Below are 19,352 nucleotides of genomic sequence, written 5' to 3'. Positions count from 1 at the left end.
GTTGCTGGGCAACACGGACTTTCAACTCCCTCCAAAGATTTTCTATGGGGTTGAGACCTGGAGACTGGCTAGGCCACTCCAGGACCTTGAAATGCTTCTTACGAAGCCACTCCTTCGTTGCCCGGGCGGTGTGTTTGGGATCATTGTCATGCTGAAAGACCCAGCCACGTTTCATATTCAATGCCCTTGCTGATGGAAGGAGGTTTTCACTCAAAATCTCACGATACATGGCCCCATTCATTCTTTCCTTTACACGGATCAGTCGTCATGTTCCCTTTGCAGAAAAACAGCCCCAAAGCATGATGTTTCCACCCCCATGCTTCACAGTAGGTATGGTGTTCTTTGGATGCAACTCAGCATTCTTTGTCCTCCAAACATGACGAGTTGAGTTTTTACCAAAAAGTTATATTTTGGTTTCATCTGACCATTTAACATTCTCCCAATCTTCTTCTGTATCATCCAAATGCTCTCTAGCAAACTTCAGACGGGCCTGGACATGTACTGGCTTAAGCGGGGGGACACGTCTGGCACTGCAGGATTTGAGTCCCTGGCGGCATAGTGTGTTACTGATGGTAGGCTTTGTTACTTTGGTCCCAGCTCTCTGCAGGTCATTCACTAGGTCCCCCCGTGTGGTTCTGGGATTTTGGCTCACCGTTCTTGTGATCATTTTGACCCCACGGGGTGAGATCTTGCGTGGAGCCCCAGATCGAGGGAGATTATCAGTGGTCTTGTATGTCTTCCATTTCCTAATAATTGCTCCCACTAATTGCTCTTTCTTCAAACCAAGCTGCTTACCTATTGCAGATTCAGTCTCCCCAGCCTGGTGCAGGTCTGCAATTTTGTTTCTGGTGTCCTTTGACAGCTCTTTGGTCTTGGCCATAGTGGAGTTTGGAGTGTGACTGTTTGATGTTGTGGACAGGTGTCTTTTATACTGATAGCAAGTTCAAACAGGTGCCATTAATACAGGTAACGAGTGGAGGACAGAGGAGCCTCTTAAAGAAGAAGTTACAGGTCTGTGAGAGCCAGAAATCCTGCTTGTTTGTTATTGACCAAATACTTTTTTTCCACCATAATTTGCAAATAAATTCATAAAAATCCTACAATGTGATTTTCTGGATTTTTTTCTCATTTTGTCTGTCATAGTTGAAGTGTACCTATGATGAAAATTACAGGCCTCTCATCTTTTTAAGTGGGAGAACTTGCACAATTGGTGGCTGACTAAATACTTTTTTATACTCACTTATGCATTGATGTCCAACCTGGACTCAGGGGTAGACGTAACATAGTAAATGTAAATCCGGGACACTCCAATTGATATATGATATCCTACATTCCATATGGTATGTATTAATTTATGGATGTCCATTTTTAAATTTTTTAATTAAACCAGGCAAGTCAGTTAAGAACAAATTATTATTTACAATGACGGCCTAGGAACAGTGGGTTAACTGCCTTGTTATGGGGAAGAACGACAGATGTTTACAGTGTCAGCTTGGGGATTTGATCTAGAAACCTTTCGGTTAATGGCCCAACACTCTAACAAGTAGGCTACCTGCCGCCCCAAGACTCATCCATTTTGTATGATATGTTACGAAGTATAATTCCTCCAATATGTTACGAATTGCAATTCGTACAATATGTTATGAATTTGCAAAACATATGATATGTTACGAATTCCAATTAGTTGTGGCTAACATTAGCTAGGTGGCTTGGGTTAGGGGTTAAGGTTAGGGTTAGCTAACATACTAAGTAGTTGCAAAGTAGTTAAAATTGTAATGTTGTCTGATAAGATTCGAACACGCAACCTTTGGGTTGCTAGACATTCACGTTATACACCCACCCACCCTGATCAGCCTTAAAAACACACTATGCAGAAATCGCTGCACCATTTCCTGGTTGCTAAAATTCTAATAGTTTGCCTAATTTCAGTTTATGTGACAAAAATAGCAAGTATCGTATACAGAATCAATGTATCATCTAAACCACTGTGAAATATATTTTCCATAACCAATGTTTGAATCTGGTGTACAAACGATGCAAAAATGAAACTTAAGCACGGGACACATAGATATGGGGTACATAGAACAGATCTACCACTTCTTAGATTTGCTTTCAATGAGAATGACATATCTATAACTCACCTTTCTATGTGAATTTGGTCAGGTTGCTCAAAAAGTTACACATTGCAGCTTAAAGTAACCTTCTGTCTTATGTAACCATATCATACTAATTTGAGTGTCAAGAGGTTTGTGTTTATTATGTTACGTCTAGTCTATGAGACCAGGCTGTGAGGCTAAAAGGGGATTTCTCAGATTAACAAATTATACAGACATCTCATCTACTGTAAATGACTGGGCATGGATGGGACTGTATGTAACTTACTGGTTTGTAACCAACAGCTAAATGTGTCCTAGTTTCAACATGACTTGAAAAACAATCATGCATTAAACTCAATAGATCTTCTCCTTCCTGTCACCCATGAATCCTGAGCCCACCACCCTCGGGTCCCATGACTGAGACTTCTGAGAGATATGGGTCAAGGCTGAACTGAGGCAGGTGCAATGGAGAACCATCCGCTCTACAACTGCATGGTGACTACAATGCCCTCTATAATGGAACTATCCACAGTCCCAAAACCCCCTAAAATGCAACATCACACTCATGCGCATCATATCCCTCAAGAAAGAAGCGACTCAAACATTCCTGTTTCTTTGTCTTGCACAAACATAGCCCCAGCCCTATGCATGTGCATCATTTAAATGCACACTTCCGTGAATTTAAACAGTACTTTCTTGTGGGAAAGCCACTGTTTTAATCAGTATCAGCTCAACATCAACCTCCTTGTTATTCAGACACCAAATGTGTCGATCCCCTTATTTCAGCCATTTTCTTTGACGCCAAGGCACAAGCTACTGTCTCACAGCTCAGATGGGTTCCATTTCAGAAGCTTTTTATTTAGCTCTTGGGGAGAGCAGCATAATTAAAATGCGAGAGTGCAGGATACAAAGATAGCAGCTCCTTGTTAGAGCAGCAAATGTAGTCCCTTTTCCACCATCTCTCTATCCCCCCTCTGTCTTAGTTCTCCTCTCCATCTCGGGTAGAAAATGACAGCTACATCTGCAGTGACAGAGCATTGGCTTTACTGGCCTCCACCTCTGACATAACCTGTCAGCAAAGACAGAGATTTTCTCCCTCAGCTACATCCCCTCCTCCACAGGCCAGGAGAGCAGAGGGAGAGAACAGTGATACACACAATAAACACAATAAATCAATGCCTCCCAATCTTCCAACAACACCCCTTCCTGTTGTTAAAGCATTGCAGAAAATACATTATTTTCATGAATATAGTGATATCACCCCTCCCATACCCTCTCTTGACACAAAACCCATGCTTCAATGTAGGAAATTGACAGCATACCTTTTTCCTCTTTACGCACAGAATTCTTCAGGCTTTTTTTTTTTTTTTTCAATTAGTGAGGCCGGTGGGGGATGAGACAAAGCAGAATTTTCCAGAAGGGCCTTGCTCTTCCTGCTGCTCTCTCTGCGATTGTCAATCTTTAACCTCAGCTGTGGGCTTCTGATTGGTTTGTGCGCCACACGGAGGAGTTGCCTGATTGGGCGCCCGGCTTAGTGTGCCACACAGGCTATCTTCTCCCCTCTTTCCTCAGACACAGTGCTGCAATGCAGAGAGGATTTCTCCTCACTCTCACAAAACCTCTGCAACCAAGTCCCTCAAAGTCCATATAGCCCTCACTGGCTGTGTGCATTTTCTAAAACATGGGGGATGCAGTTACACAGGCTTAGAGGGAGCGTATCAGATTCCCTCCCTCTTCCTCCACGGCTCTGAGGCAGTGTGTATGGCGTCCATTTTGAAGACATTCCCTCCCTGCCTGCTGAGCACACTGCACACACACGGCTCCGGCTGAGGCGAGCTGCTGTAGAAAGCACACACAGCTTACCAGTAGACGGCTCACAGGAATGCAGGAAGGGCCTTACAAAGACAGGGCTGAAAATGTCACAGGCCTCAGGAATCAAAATGGACGGCTGTGGTTTAGACTGAAGAACATGCAGCCAGTGCCAACACCCTTTTCCCTGTCCAATACTTTCCTACTGGCATTACCTCTGGTCAAATAAATCCTTAAGGGCTTGGACCTTAACAATGTGTCTATACTTTTAACCAACAGTGGTATTGCTATTACTTTTTTTTTTCTACCAGTACCAGATCTCTATTTGTAGTTAAATAAATAGTAATGCTTCCATTAAGATCATAATGGACAAAAACAATGATGGTTTAACATGGAGAATGAATCTGAACAAGGTGAAGGTCGTTAGGAAAGGTCAGACTACTCAGGTATGGTGAATAATTAAAAATGAGTGCCAGCATGACATGGTTTTCTTGTTTCGTGTGAAACCGAAAGTGTCCAGTGGTTTAAAGTCTCTATAACATGGCACAGCAGCATTGGCTGTGTGTGTGAGTAGGCTTTGCTGCATGCGTTTGTGAGTATGAGGTGTGTGTTTTGTGTGAGTGAGTGTGTATCACCTGGTAGATGGCTAGTGATGGCTGTTAAACAGTCTGATGGCCTGGTAATAGAAGCTGTTTTTCAGGCAATTCAATTTGAGGCAGTTGACGTTACATGCCAGACAAGCATTTTGCATGGTTGTTGTCAAAACATCTGCCGACATACAGCATTCGTCTATGTGTGCAAATTCTATGAGTTCCACTAGAGACGTAGAGATTCTCATATCCTTTTTGGGATAATTATATACTTTTGTCCAAGGCTCTGTCTGAAGCAGCCTTGCTTCCCTTCATCAGGCTTCACATACAAACACCCAGAGTGTCTAGACCCGAGGCACAGAAAGGGGAAGCTCTCTGAAATGGATGCCACTCCAAAGCAAAGAGAAAGCTGTGAACTGAAAAATAACATTAGGCAGATTTTCTCACCAGATACTAAACTGTTGAGGCATATAATCTAACATTCAGAGACATTTTATTTCAGCTAGTTGTTAAGAAAAACAGTACTATATATGTTGGTTTAAACCCAGACGAAACGTGTTCAATGATTCAACATGCTAAAACAAGAATGTGAATACTATCCATTGTTATAAACCGTAGTCTGGAAAAACACCCTGACTGTACAGCCATCATAGTTCATCTTGATTGACTACTTCCTGCTTGGAGGGTGTAAGATTAAAAGTAGTGCCATGCACTAATTCCACTCTGAGGCCTAAATCATTCTTGCTGTGCTGTCATTGCTGAGCTGTCTCTTTACCATCTGTTAAATCCACTGGGATCCCCTAATGAATGTTCTCTCGCCCTGCTACGGCCCTCTCCCCTCCCCACACCTTCCATTTTGAATGTACAGGCCTGTGACACAGTCATAAACCCTTACAACCCAACAACAACCTAGCCAAACTGATCAATCCTGTGCCTTATTGCAAAAGGGATATATTCCTCTTGCCATGGTATATTCTGTACAAAGGAATGAAGACAGGCTGATCCCCTATGTGACCAGAGACATATACAGTCAGCAGAGAGGCAGCCTGCTGTGCTCTGCTCTCCTGCCAGGCTCCACTCCTGTGTTCTAGGGACTAGCAGGCTCTCTCCCCCTTCTCTCTCCATGAGACAAACCTGTATTCCTGAGGCACATAACATATACAGTAGCTGGTAGCTTATCAAAGAGGAAGTGAAATAATAAAAAAATCAAGCTTACCTCTGTGGATGCATGGCTAACAAACTCAGTGTGTTATATGTCAATGCTTGTTAAAACATGGAGGACAAACAGCCCTCTAAGTCCTCACCCTGCTCAGAGCATAGCCACGGCTCTCCAGGCTGGCCGATGGGCTGCTAGGATAGAAGCCAGGCTGTGAGTGGCCTGCTCTCACTGGCATGATGTAAGGCTGCAGCTGATTGGCTGGGGCATTTCCTGGCTGCTAATCTTTTGTTCCACACAGGCAGGCTGGAGAAAGAAGCGCTGTGGACAGAGGAAGAAACAAGGCCCAAATCACAAGATAAACCATTTCACAGCGCAAATCAGCCAAGAAAACCATATGGAGCTGTAATCCATGTCTGACCCGTCTATATTACATGGACATTTGGTTGTATTTCACAAAGTACAGTAACAGCAGCATGAATACAGGACAGGCCCAAGGCCCTCATGTTTCAGGAAAAGCCTTTGTCTCAGAGATTACGCCGCAGTGAAAAACCATCCGCTGTGAAAAAAGTGTTGCACAAATACAAGAGAGCAAACAGCGAGAGACAGTCAGAGGGCTCAATCTGCAAGGTTTCCTCCTCTTGTAAATGAGATGAAGTCGTGCAAATGCCTACTGGACATCAACACATTACATAACAATGCAAACACAGTTTAACAGAACATAGATGAGTTACTATGTTACCCTATTTGAAGACAGAAGTTGACACCAAGTTCTCATGCGGCCTCAAATTCTAATGTGGTCACATAAAAATGTACTTTTATGAACAGGTGTGATGGGTTTTTATCTCATCAAATAAAGAGAATTGCAGGAATATATTTTTTTTAAATGTGATGCTATGGGTATTTAACAAAGTATGTTTCCTTGGCAAGTCAGATTTAACAGGGTTTCAAACCTGTAGACGATTTAAAAGCCAATGTACCAATGTTATTATTACTTACAGAGAGATTAAATATGTGGCTAATAAAAAATATTAAAAAGTCTGGTATTCCTCTCAGAATTCTGCAGATTGACAATGTTGTAGTCCCTGCAGAGCCGTGAGAGTTGGACCAGTGCGGGTTCTGCATTATGAAGCATTTACATGACACTTCAACATTCTATGGCAGCCATGTTTGCTCCCCATTATTATTACACGGAGAATACAATGCTATGTAACTTAATGTCTAGAATTTGAAAAATACAAACAATTCAAAAAGTTGGACTAACTCTCTAAATATATGTCTCAATAGAGTCCCTCTATTGCCTATGAAAGATTATATTTTTTTGCCCCTTATCTGTTGCCTGGCTACACAAACTAATTTCTCCGGCCAATGGCTACACCACGCCCATGGACATTCGTTTCCTCTCCACAATGGTCAAGTTTGTTTTTCATGACCTGGTGCCCCGGGTGAGCGGAGTTAACTCATTTTATGCCATTCCGGACTCAACCATTAAGTCTGGATCTGAGTCGCTGCAAGGCAGTTAACCTCCTCAACAACTGCGCCATTGAACGTTGATTAAAGCAGCCCCCCACAGCTCTCTGATTCAGAGGGGTTGTGTTATATGCGTTGTGCAACTGACTATATATCCCCTTTCCCTTTGGGCTGCGTTCAGTATGTTTGTACGTTCTGGGACATTCAATTGAACAGAAATGGTGTTGTACTGAACGATCAGTTGAAAATCTTAAAGGTTAGGGAACTCTGTCAGCATGGCTACTGCCCTTTAAATACGTCACTCATTGCTGCAAGCCACACCCACCAAATGGGAGCAAACGTACCTCAAAGTCTGTTCAAGAATTTACAAGAACGTTTTGAGAACATTTCGCTTAGTACAAACCGTTCGGTACGTAGCAAACAGTCAAGTGAACTGCACGCACCTCAGGTAAGACAACAGTTTGAAAATTTGTCATTGTCTTTGATACTCTGATTTGTTAGAGATGATTCAATCGTTAATTACTTTATTTTGTCCAATTACCCCTTATTGTGACATCACAACGATGGCAGTCTCAAACTGAAGTATGTAGCCAGTGGTGTTAAAAATACTTAAGTCGTTTTTAGGGGTATCTGTACTTTACTTTACTACATATATTTTTTACAATTTTTTCTTACTTCACTACATTCCTAAAGAAAATGTGGTACTTTTTACTCCATACATTTTCCCTGACAGCCAAAATAATTTGTTACATTTTGAATGCTTAGCAGGACAGAAAATGGTCCAATTCGCACACTTATCAAGAGAACATCCCTGGTCATCTCTACTGCCTCTGATCTGGTGGACTCACTAAATACAAATGCTTTGTTTGTAAATGATGTAGGAGTGTTGGAGTGTGACCCTGGCTATACATAAATATAAATACAATTGCACTGTCTGGTTTGCTTAATATAAGGAATTTTAAATTATTGTTACTTTTAATACTTACATATTTTAGCAACTAGATTTACTTTTGATACTTAAGTATATTTAAAACCAAATACTTTTAGACTTTTACTCAAGTAGTATTTTACTGGGTGACTTTCACGTTTACTAATTTTCTATTAAGGTATCTTTACTTTTACTCAAGTATGAGATCAATAAAAAAGTGGTCAGATGAAGCAGATGCTAAGCTACAGGACTGTTTTGCTAGCACAAGATTGGAATATGTTCCGGGATTCTTCATTGGCTTCATCAATAAGTGCATCGCTGACGTCGTCCCCACAGTGACCGCACGTACATACCCCAACCAGAAGCCATGGATTACAGGCAACATCCGCACTGAGCTAAAGGCTAGAGCTGCCCCTTTCAAGGACTCTAACTCGAAGCTTATAAGAAATCCCGCTATGCCCTCCGACGAACCAACAAACAGGCAAAGCGTACAGGACTAAGATCGAATCGTACTACACTGGTTCCGACGCTCGTCAGATGTGGCAGGGCTTGCACATCATTACAGACTACAAAAGGAAGCACAGCTGAGAGCTGCCCAGTAACACGAGCCTACCAGACGAGCTAAACTACTTCTATGCTCGCTTCGAGGCAAATAACACTGAAACATGCATGTTCCGGACGACTGTGTGATCACGCTCTCCGCAGCCGATGTGAGTAAGACCTTTAAACAGGTCAACATTCACAAGGCCGCACGGCCAGACGGATTACCAGGACGTGTACTGCGAGCAAGAACTGACCAACTGGCAAGTGTCTTCACTGACATTTTCAACCTCTCCCTGTCTGAGTCTGTAATGGCAACATGTTTTAAGCAGACCACCATAGACCCTGTGCCCAAGAACACTAAGGTTAGCTATCTAAATGACTACCAACCCGTAGCACTCACATCTGTAGCCATGAAGTGCTTTGAAATGTGGGTCATGGCTCTCATCAACACCATTATCCCAGAAACCATAGACCCACTCCAATTTTCATACCGCCCTAACAGATCCACAGATTATGCAATCTCTATTTCACTCCATACTGCCCTTTCAAACCTGGACAAAAGGACCACCTATGTGAGAACGCTATTCATTGAGTACAGCTCAGCGTTCAATACCATGGTGCCCTCAAAGATCATCAATAAGCTAAGGACCCTGGGACTAAACACCTCGCTCTGCAACTGGATCCTGGACTTTCTGACGGGCCGCCCACAGGTGGTAAGGCTAGGTGACAACACATTCGCCACGCTGATCCTCAACACAGGGGCCCCTCAGGGGTGTGTGCTCAGTCCCCTCCTGTACTCCCTGTTCACTCATGACTGCACGGCCAGGCATGACTCCAACAGCATCATTAAATTGGCCGATGACACAACAGCAGTATGTCTGATAACTGACAACGACAAGAGAGCCGATAGGGAGGAGGTCAGAGACCTGGCCGTGTGGTGCCAGGACAATAACATCTCCCTCAACGTGATCAAGACTAAGGAGATGATTGTGGACTACAGGAAAAGGAGGTCCGAGCACGCCCCTATTCTCATCGAAGGGGCTATAGTGGAGCAGGTTGAGAGCTTCAAGTTCCTTGGTGTCCACATCACCAACAGACTAACATGGCCCAAGCACACCAAGACAGTCGTGAAGAGGGCATGATAACACCTTTTCCCCCCTAGGAGACTGAAAAGATTTGGCATGGGTCCTCAGATCCTCAAAATGTTCTACAGTCGCACTATCGAGAGCATGGTTGCATCACTGCCTCATATGGCAACTGCTCGGCCTCTGACCGCAAGGCACTACAGAGGGTGGTGCGTACGGCCCAGTACATCACTGGGGCCAAGCTTCCTGCCATCCAGGACCTCTATACCAGGCGGTGTCAGGAAGGCCCTAAAAATTGTCAAAGACCCCAGCCACTCTAGTTATAGACTGTTCTCTCTGCTAGCGCATGGCAAGCGGTCACGGAGCGCCAAGTCTAGGTCCAAGAGGCTTCTTAACAGCTTCTACCCCCAAGCCGTAAGACTCCTGAACATCTAATCAAATGGCTACCCAGACTATTTGCAATTCGGAAGAATTCTGTTTGAGTCGTCAGGCAACTTTATCTGTGTACTGAATGACACATTGCCTTTTCTCCATAAGTACACAGGGCATTACTCAGACACCAGTTTGTCAACCCTGAGACATTTTTCTGCTCTTGAATATGTTTGCTGTCATTTAGTCACCTCTGCAATTTTATCCAATTATAAACTCAGCAACAAAAGAAACTGTCTTTCGAAGATCATTCGTAAAAATCCAAATATCTTCCCAGATCTTCATTGTAATGGGTTTAAACACTGTTTCCCATGCTTGTTCAATGAACCATAAACAATTAATGAACATGCACCTGTGGAAAGGTCGTTAAGACACTAACAGCTTACAGACGGTAGGCAATTATGGTCACAGTTATGAAAACTTAGGACACTAAAGAGGTCTTTCTACTGACTCTGAAAAGCACCAAAAGAAAGATGCCCAGGGTCCCTGCTCATCTGTGTGAACGTGCCTTAGGCATGCTGCAAGGAGGCATGAGGACTGCAGATGTGGCCAGATGTTGCAATGTCCATACAGTGAGACGCCTAAGACAGCGCTACAGGGGGACAGGATGGACAGCTGATCGTCCTCGCAGTGACAGACCACGTGTAACAACACCTGCACAGGATCGGTACATCCGAACATCACACCTGCGGGACAGGTCCAGGATGGCAACAACAACTGCCCGAGTTACACCAGGAACGCACAATCCCTCCATCAGTGTTCAGACTGTCCGCAATAGGCTGAGAGAGGCTGGACTGAGGGCTTGTAAGCCTGTTGTAAGGCAGGTCCTCACCAGACATCACCAGCAACAGCGTTGCCTATGGGCAGAAACCTACTGTCGCTGGACCAGACAGGACTGGCAAAAAGTGCTCTTCACTGACGAGTCGCGGTTTTGTCTCACCACGGGTGATGGTCGGATTCGCGGATCGATTTGGAAGTGGAGGGTCCGTCATGGTCTGGGGCGGTGGCCATCATCGACTGAACTTGTTGTCATTGCAGGCAATCTCAAAGCTATGCGTTACAGGGAAGACATCCTCCTCCCTCATGTGGTACACTTCCTGCAGGCTCATCCTGACATGACCCTCCAGCATGACAATGCCACCAGCCATATTGCTCTTTCTGTGTGTGATTTTCTGCAAAACAGGAATGTCAGTGTTCTGCCATGGCCAGCGAAGAGGCAGCATCTCAATCCCATTGAGCACGACTGGGACCTGTTGGATCGGAGGGTGAGGGCTAGGGCCATTCCCCCCAGAAATGTCCGGGAACTTGCAGGTGCCTTGGTGGAAGAGTGGGGCAACATCTCACAGCAAGAACTGGCAAATCTGGTGCAGGCCATGAGGAGGAGATGCACTGCAGTACTTAATGCAGCTGGTGCCCCCCTTTGTTCAGATACACATTATTCTGTTTCTGTTAGTCACATCTGTGGAACTTGTTTCAGTTTATGTCTCAGTTGTTGAATCTTGTTATGTTCATACAAATATTTACACATAATAAACGCAGTTGACAGTGAGAGGACGTTTCTTTTTTTGCTGAGTTTAGTATCCAATAATATAGCTAGGTGTTGTATATGTCATCTTCTGTCCTGAAGTTGAGGTGAAGTGAGATCTTTTGAGGACACTTTTTTTTTACGAGGTAAGTGTATAAGTCACTTTTGCCTGAATAGACTGTACCATAGATGGGTTAGCTGACAACATCACGAAAACTATGAGCATGCTTCAATGGGGCAGAGGTCTGTGAGTTGTGATTCTGGATGACCAGATAGCTACCAACAATGACAAGAAACTGCCTTGTGTGGAATCGTAAGTGCCTCGTTTGAACTAGTTTCATCTTGTTCTTGATCCCATATCTTGTTGTGAGGTGTTTTTACTGATTTCTAATGATTGCTAATATAGCTAAAATTCATTAGCTAGCTAACCAACAACTGTAACAATGTATTTGAGAGACAACAGGTGCTCATTGTGCAAATGTATTTGTTTTCAATAAACATTGCAGAGAAATATAGTTTACATGTTGTCAACAATCTAAGCCAACCCCATTTGTTTTGCCCCATACTGTAGTTGCGAAAGTGTCGGTTTTGTTGCTAAACAACCAACCCTTCAATATAGAGCTCGCCAGCTTGTAGTCACAGATAGTAGAACATCTTTGTTGTATTCCCGAAAACCCGCAAATGTGTTGCCTCCGACTCGTTCAGCCATCCCAATAGAGAAAATGAATGGGGAAAGAGTAGGGTTTGAGATAAACGCAGAAAATACGGTCTAACACACCTTTCTGAGTTATGAAGCCTGTGGTGCTTTGTGTTTTTTGTTTATTACATAAATGCTTCAAAATTCACAAATTGACATTAGCCGATGAAGATTCTCCTAAAACAAAACATATGATCTATGCCTGTATTTACCACATACCTTATTTTTGGCGTTTATCCCCCTCAAAAATAACTCCATTAATTTCCCCTTAGGCTTTGTCTAACGAACCATGCCGGAGTTGGTACCTACAAAAATACACCATTACTATTTCTAGTTTGTACAGTTTTGCCTAACCTGAAGGTGAATAGCGACCTCTTGTGGAGCCGTATGCTAAAGCACTGCATGTCACCCCTCGCTGACCTCTTTGCAAGTTGGGTAAGTCTTTTTTTCTTTGCTGTTTTCATTTAGTTTTATATTTCTTTAAAAAGACAATGGCTATGCACAATTTTGTCACAGTAGGCTAACTGTCAGGTGGATCCAGGTGCGAAATAAATTGCTAAAATCTTACTAGGTGATGAGAATTCTTTAATTTGCTGAAAAGCTAGCTATTAAGTATCACTGACTATATGAGAGAAATTCTCACCAAACATCTAGCTACTCAGTTGTGTAGTTAGTGAGTTGGCAGACTAGTAGTCTAACAGGGATGTAAACAAATGTGTGGCCAAAATTTTAGAGAAATAGGCTTTTTGTGCGTCTGGAACATTTTAGGGATATTTAATTTCAGCTCATGAAACATGGGACCAACGCTTTACATGTTGCATTTATATTTTTGCTCAGTGTAAAATGCTAAATTGATTCCAGATATGCTTCTCTTGGCTGAGGTCCATATAAGAATCTTGATATGCTCTGATATGCTGAAAATAAGGACGATTTCTGATGCATTTCTGAGTTTTCGGCACATGCTTAATAATTGGACAAATATGAAATCCATATTTTTCTTTCATGCACAAATCATTTTGGGATTTCCTCTGGATATCATGCATGGTATGGCCAGCTATTGACTCATTAGATATGCTGAGATAGGCCTATGTGGACATCTTACTTTTTCTATTTGATGACAAATACGTGTCTTTTTTCATCCATAACAAACAGGGGTATTGAGGGTGTGCAACTTTTTATTTTCTGTAAAATATATATTTTTTTGTAGAAAACATTGCCCTATATTTGCATCATTACAGAAAACATGTGTTGTGATTTGCTATGCTGTATTTGTTTTTATAGAAATAGCAGAGATGTGCTTTGGAAACAGCAACTTTTAAATATAATGATGTTTGCCTTTCCGTGCCTTGTATTATATTACTGAATGTGGTGCACTTGTATGCTCAGATTTGTCACTTTCATGTGAAGAAGCATGATCGGTTTAGGCGCCTGAACAGGTAAAACAATTTGGGTGCTGGACATTGATTATGAGTCGAATTTAGCCCATTTTCAAACAGACATACAAGATATGCTGGCATGGAATCCCCTATCACAGATAGTAGAGAGCCCATTCTGGAAATGTGATGTCCTTGTAGAGTATATTGTTTAAAACAATACATATGTCTAAAAATGAACTAATTCAAAAAGAGTACCTTTGAGATATGACTATTAATAGAGCACACTTAGGAGTATAATGACTCAAAGGTGTTGTCAGTATCATTTACGATAATTGGGTCTTACAGGTGGCATGTATAGGTCTAAAAAAGGGCCAATGGCCACTTTCATCTTTTTTTTTTTTATGGTTTGTGTTGCAAATGTAAAAAGCATATCAAACATCCCTCCTCCCAATGAAGTTTCTATGTGAGAAATGTCAGAACAATTTGAGATCCCAAAATGTTTTTCAGGCTATGCTGGTATGTAATCCCCCGATAGTATCTCAAAATGTTGACGTAAGTTTATATACACTGAGTGTACCAAACAGTAAGTACACCTGCTCTTTCCATGACATTGACTGCCCAGGTGAATCCAGGTGAAAGCTATGATCCCTTATTGATGTCACTTGTTAAATCTACTTAAATCAGTGTCGAGGAGGGAACATCCTGATCAAGCTCTGAGGCTGAAATTGAATCTGATCAGCCTGTCAGGAGTGAAGCTCACCCACTCTGTAAATGTAAAAAATGATCTATAAAACATGGTGTCCATTTACGTGAGTTTCTCGTGATCTCAACAAAGCACCGTTTGTTATGTTGTGATCATGAGAAAAATATATTGTAATCTCAACAAAACAACTTTGGTATGTTGTGATCATGAGATAAATAATTAATGATCTCGACATAACGAGGGAATACTTTTTTAAATTCATATGTCCTCTCTGGACTTCCGTACCCTTTGAGCACCTTTTTATCTCTTGAAAAGATCACTTTCTGAGCACTTCTACAATGGGTAAATATGTATGGAATGTTTTGTTCAAATCAAAAGGGGTGTTGTCAAAAATGATTGAATTCAAATGGATTTACCCCAATTGAAACTTTCAAGGACATGCCTACATGTAACTATGCCTACAATATCCTGTTGAACATGAGGAAATGTCTCAAAGATTCTGTATTAAACCGTCATCCAACCTGCAAGTGTAGCCTGAGGTATTTCAGTGAGACTGAAGACTACTCCCAGAGGTCAACGCCTAGGACCCTAGGCTTTAGCACAGTGGACTAACAAAGGGCTCGTTCCTCCAGATCTCACAACGCCCGGATAGGTATTTTGCATATCAGTTTACCACATATGTTATAGCAATTTGGTTACCGACTGCAGAGTCGGTGATGTGGTACACAACCATTGCATGCAACCTCTGAGCAGGGGAACGTGACTAAATCGTTGTGGCATGTACAGTTGAAGTCTGATGTTTACATATCCCTTAGCCAAATACATTTAAACTCAGTTTTTCACAATTCCTGACATTTAATCCTTGTAAAAAATCCCTGTCTTAGGTCAGTTAGGATCACCACTTTATTTTAAGAATGTGAAATGTCAGAATAATAGTAGAGTGATTTATTTCAGCTTTTATTTCTTTAATCACATTCCTAGTGGGTCACAAGTTTACATACACTCAATTAGTATTTGGTAGCATTGCCCTTAAATCGTTTAACCTGGGGCAAATGTTTTGGGTAGCATTTTGGCCCATTCCTCCTGACAGAGCTGGTGTAACTGAATCCGGTTTGTAGGCCTCCTTGCTCGCACATGCTTTTTCAGTTCTGCCCACACATTGTCTATGGGATTGAGGTCAGGGCTTTGTGACGGCCACCCCAATACCTTGACTTTGTTGTCCTTAAGCCATTTTGCCACAACTTTGGAAGTATGCTTGGGGTCATTGTCCATTTGGAAGACCCATTTGTGACACAGCTTTAACTTCCTGAATGATGTCTTGAGATATTGCTTCAATATATCCACATCATTTTCCATCCTCATGATGCCATCTATTTTGTGAAGTGCACCAGTCCCTCCTGCAGCAAAGCACCACCACAACATGATGCTGCCACCCCCGTGCTTCACGGTTGGGAGGGTTTTCTTCAGCTTGCAAGCCTTCCCCTTTTTCCTCCAAACATAACAATGGTCATTATTGTCACGTTTGTTGGAAGCATTATTGGACCAAGGCGCAGCGGATGTTGAGTTCCACATAATTTATTAGAATGTGAAACTTAACAAAACAAAACAATAAACTAACAACGAACCGTGACTACAGAGGTGCTACGTGCACTAACTCAAAACAATATCCCATAAAACACAGGTTGAAAAAATGCTACTTAAATATGATCCCCAATTAGAGACAATGATAGCCAGCTGCCTCTAATTGGGAATCATACCAAACACCAAAATAGAAAACTAAACTAGAACCCCACATAGAAAATAATAACTAGAAAACCCCCCAGTCACGCCCTGACCTACTATACCATAGAAAAACAAAGGCTCTCTATGGTTAGGGCGTGACAGTACCCCCCCACCCCCAAAGGTGCGGACTCCGGCCGCAAAACCTGAAACAAATGGGGAGGGTAGGGGGAGGGGGTGATTAGTGCCGGTGGCGGCTCTGGTGCAGGTCGTAGCCCCCGCTCAGCTCGCGGATCCACCATCTTTGGTGGCGGCTCTGGTGCAGGCCGAAGAACCCGCTCATCCCGTGGATCCAGCCATGGACCCGGGCCGAACATTGTGCCTAGGACTGGACCTTGGTATCAAGGATGGCTCCTGCCATGGAGCGGAACTGGACACCAGATCTGGACTGAACATCAGTGCAGAGGAAGGCTCTGGCCTTGGAGCTGGATTGGACGCCGTGCTTAGACTGGGCATTGGCGCAGGGGAAGGCTCCCGCCATGGAGCAGGACTGGACGCTGTGCCTGGACTGGGCACCAACGCAGAAGAAGACTCTGGCCTTGGAGCTGGGGCCGGCACAGGTAGCACCGGACTGGGGATACGCACTTCAGGGAGAGTGTGAGGAGCAGGCACAGGACGTACCTGACTGGGAAGGCGCACTTCAGGGAGAGTGCGAGGAGCAGGCACAGGGACGTACCGGACTGGGGACACGCACTTCAGGGAGAGGAGCGAGGGGACACGCAGGCACAGGACTGGGGACGCACTTCAGGGAGAGTGCGAGAGCAGGCACAGGGACGTACCGGACTGGGGACACGCACTTCAGGGAGAGTGCGGAGCAGGCACAGGACGTACCGGACTGGGGACACGCACTGGGGGGGACACGCACTTCAGGGAGAGTGCGAGGAGCAGGCACAGGACGTACCGGACTGGGGACACGCACTTCAGGGAGAGTGCGAGGAGCAGGCACAGGACGTACCGGACTGGGGACACGCACTTCAGGGAGAGTGCGAGGAGCAGGCACAGGACGTACCGGACTGGGGACACGCACTTCAGGGAGAGGCACAGGAGGAGCAGGCACAGGAGGCACAGGACGTACCGGACTGGGGACACGCACTTCAGGGAGAGTGCGAGGAGCAGGCACAGGACGTACCGGACTGGGGACACGCACTTCAGGGAGAGTGCGAGGAGCAGGCACAGGACGTACCGGACTGGGGACACGCACTTCAGGGCGAGTGCGAGGAGCAGGCACAGGACGTACCGACTGGGGACACGCTGGGGACAGGACGTACACGCACTTCAGACTGGGGACCGGACTGGGGACACGCACTTCGGACTGGAGAGGTGCACTGGAGAGGTGGTTGCACCAGACTGCTAACTGGATCCTCTGGTCGGATGTTGAGCAGAACACACTTGCACAACATCGCTCTCATCTCACTCTCTCCCAACTTCGCCATTGCCTCCCTGACAGTCTCTGGCTCTTTCCTCTGCTCAGCCGCCAGCTCCATGTGCCCCCCAAAAAAAAAACTTGGGGTTGTCCTTGGGCTTTCTGTAGCCGCGAGTTATATCAATATAGGACTCATTTTACTGTGGATATAGATACTTTTGTACCTGTTTCCTCCAGCGTCTTCACAAGGTCCTTTGCTGTTGTTCTGGAATTGATTTGCACTTTTCGCACCAAAGTACGTTCATCTCTGGGAGACCGAACGCGTCCCATTCCTGAGCGGTATGACGGCTACGTGATCCCATGGTGTTTATACTTGCGTACTATTGTTTGTACATATGAATGTGGTACCTTCAGGCATTTGGAAATTGCTCCCAAGGATGAACCAGACTTGTGGTCTACAATTCTTTTTCTGAGGTCTTGGCTGATTTTTCTTTTTTTTCCCCATGATGTCAAGCAAAGAGGCACTGAGTTAGAAGGTAGGCCTTGAAATACATCCACAGGTACCCCTCCAATTGACTCAAATTATGTCAATATAGCCTATCAGAAGCTTCTAAAGTCATGACATTTTCTGGAATTTTCCAAGCTGTTTAAAGGCACAGTCAACTTAGTGTATGTAAACTTCTGACCCACTGGATTTGTGATACAGTGAATTATAAGTGAAATAATCTGTCTGTAAACAATTGTTGGAAAATTTACTTGTGTCATGCACAAAGTAGATGTCCTAACCGACTTGCCAAAACTACAGTTTGTTAACAAGAAATTTGTGGAGTGGTTTAAAAACAAGTTTTAATGACTCCAACCTAAGTGTATGTAAACTTCCAACTTCAACTGTATGTGACCCAGACCAGGTTCAAACACTGTCAGACACACATCTATGATGCACTGCTTACTCTTTGAGGAAAAGAGACTAGTCGAAGACGTCACTTTAAACTACAAAGGTGCAGCCCTGCCTTGGGAGATTCTCAGTTGGGAAAAATGATGTCCTCTCCTTGACCCCTCCGTCCTCCTCTCCTCCGTGTCCCGGAAACCGATAAGTGGCCGAGTGGTTGAGGAAAGTATCAATTCATTAGTAGGCGGATGGATGAGTATACTTCCCTCCACAATTGACCTACTTATGCAAAGGATACACGAGGTTCCTACCAGCAGCTAGCGCAGAAGTGTTTTAAAATCTGCCACACCCCCTTTGAATCAGCTGTTGGTTTCTCAAAGGAGAAAAGCATATGCACACATTTCAATACGGTATTTTTGGTTTTATCTATAACATGTCTTACACAACTAGTTACATTTGATATAATCACTTTACACATTTATTTTGGTATTCCACCCCTGTAAACATCATTTGCTTGATAATGTGGGCGTGGGGAAGGAGAGTCTCATTTCATACAAGCACATTTGTTTCTATGTTTACTGTCCTCGCCTTTGCTCCTCGATTACCTTTGAGGAGAGGAGGCAGGCACAACCCATTGAGATTCTCCACTTGACTTCTCTCCAAAGGGTAACCGTCTCCCTCTCTGGTGGTCTATGGCTCAGTGTCTGTTAGAAAGCACCACTAGATGTCACCCTCCAGCTTGACTTGTAGCAGATATCTTGACAATTTTACTATGAACAGCTGCCACAGGCCCCTTGCTGCATTAATAAATCACAACATTCACATAATGCCTGGGAAAAGCTTTCATGTGTAAAGGAGAGAAAAAAGCTTTGAATGCTCTGAGGGAAAAGGAGGAACATTATTAGTTAAGGTAC

At 43.8% G+C, this 19,352-nt stretch overlaps 2 protein-coding genes across 10 annotated transcripts in view; one reads left to right on the top strand and one right to left on the bottom strand.

Moving 5' to 3' along the window:
• LOC112254392 (protein kinase C-binding protein 1) overlaps nucleotides 1–12,668 on the bottom strand; it is a 32,292-nt gene extending 19,624 nt beyond the window's left edge. For 4 of the 8 annotated variants that reach the window (XM_042324314.1, XM_042324315.1, XM_042324316.1 and 1 more), the window contains exons 1-2: nucleotides 12,548–12,666; nucleotides 5,712–5,972 (exon numbers count right to left, since the gene is read on the bottom strand). In XM_042324314.1, coding sequence (XP_042180248.1) covers nucleotides 5,712–5,725 — 14 coding nt within the window. In that variant the 5' untranslated portion in view covers nucleotides 5,726–5,972; nucleotides 12,548–12,666. Of the gene's footprint in view, nucleotides 1–3,418; nucleotides 4,075–5,711; nucleotides 6,156–12,547 lie in introns of those variants that run through there. The other 4 variants (XM_024426941.2, XM_024426937.2, XM_024426936.2 and 1 more) reach the window with 4 other exon arrangements.
• The window catches only part of LOC112254390 (nuclear receptor coactivator 3), a 64,214-nt gene continuing 52,330 nt past the window's right edge, over nucleotides 7,469–19,352 (top strand). Inside the window, exons 1-2 of one of the 2 annotated variants that reach the window (XM_024426930.2) lie at nucleotides 7,469–7,569; nucleotides 12,663–12,763. The gene's annotated coding sequence lies outside the window, so the exon portion shown is untranslated. The remainder of the gene's footprint in view (nucleotides 7,570–12,662; nucleotides 12,764–19,352) is intronic. The other variant, XM_024426929.2, reaches the window with a different exon arrangement.

This window comes from Oncorhynchus tshawytscha, linkage group LG07 (genome assembly GCF_018296145.1).
Source record: "Oncorhynchus tshawytscha isolate Ot180627B linkage group LG07, Otsh_v2.0, whole genome shotgun sequence".
NCBI classification, from domain to species: Eukaryota; Metazoa; Chordata; class Actinopteri; order Salmoniformes; family Salmonidae; genus Oncorhynchus; species Oncorhynchus tshawytscha.
The sequence above is the reverse complement of the archived record's forward strand: the minus strand, read 5'-3'. Positions and strand labels throughout refer to the sequence as shown.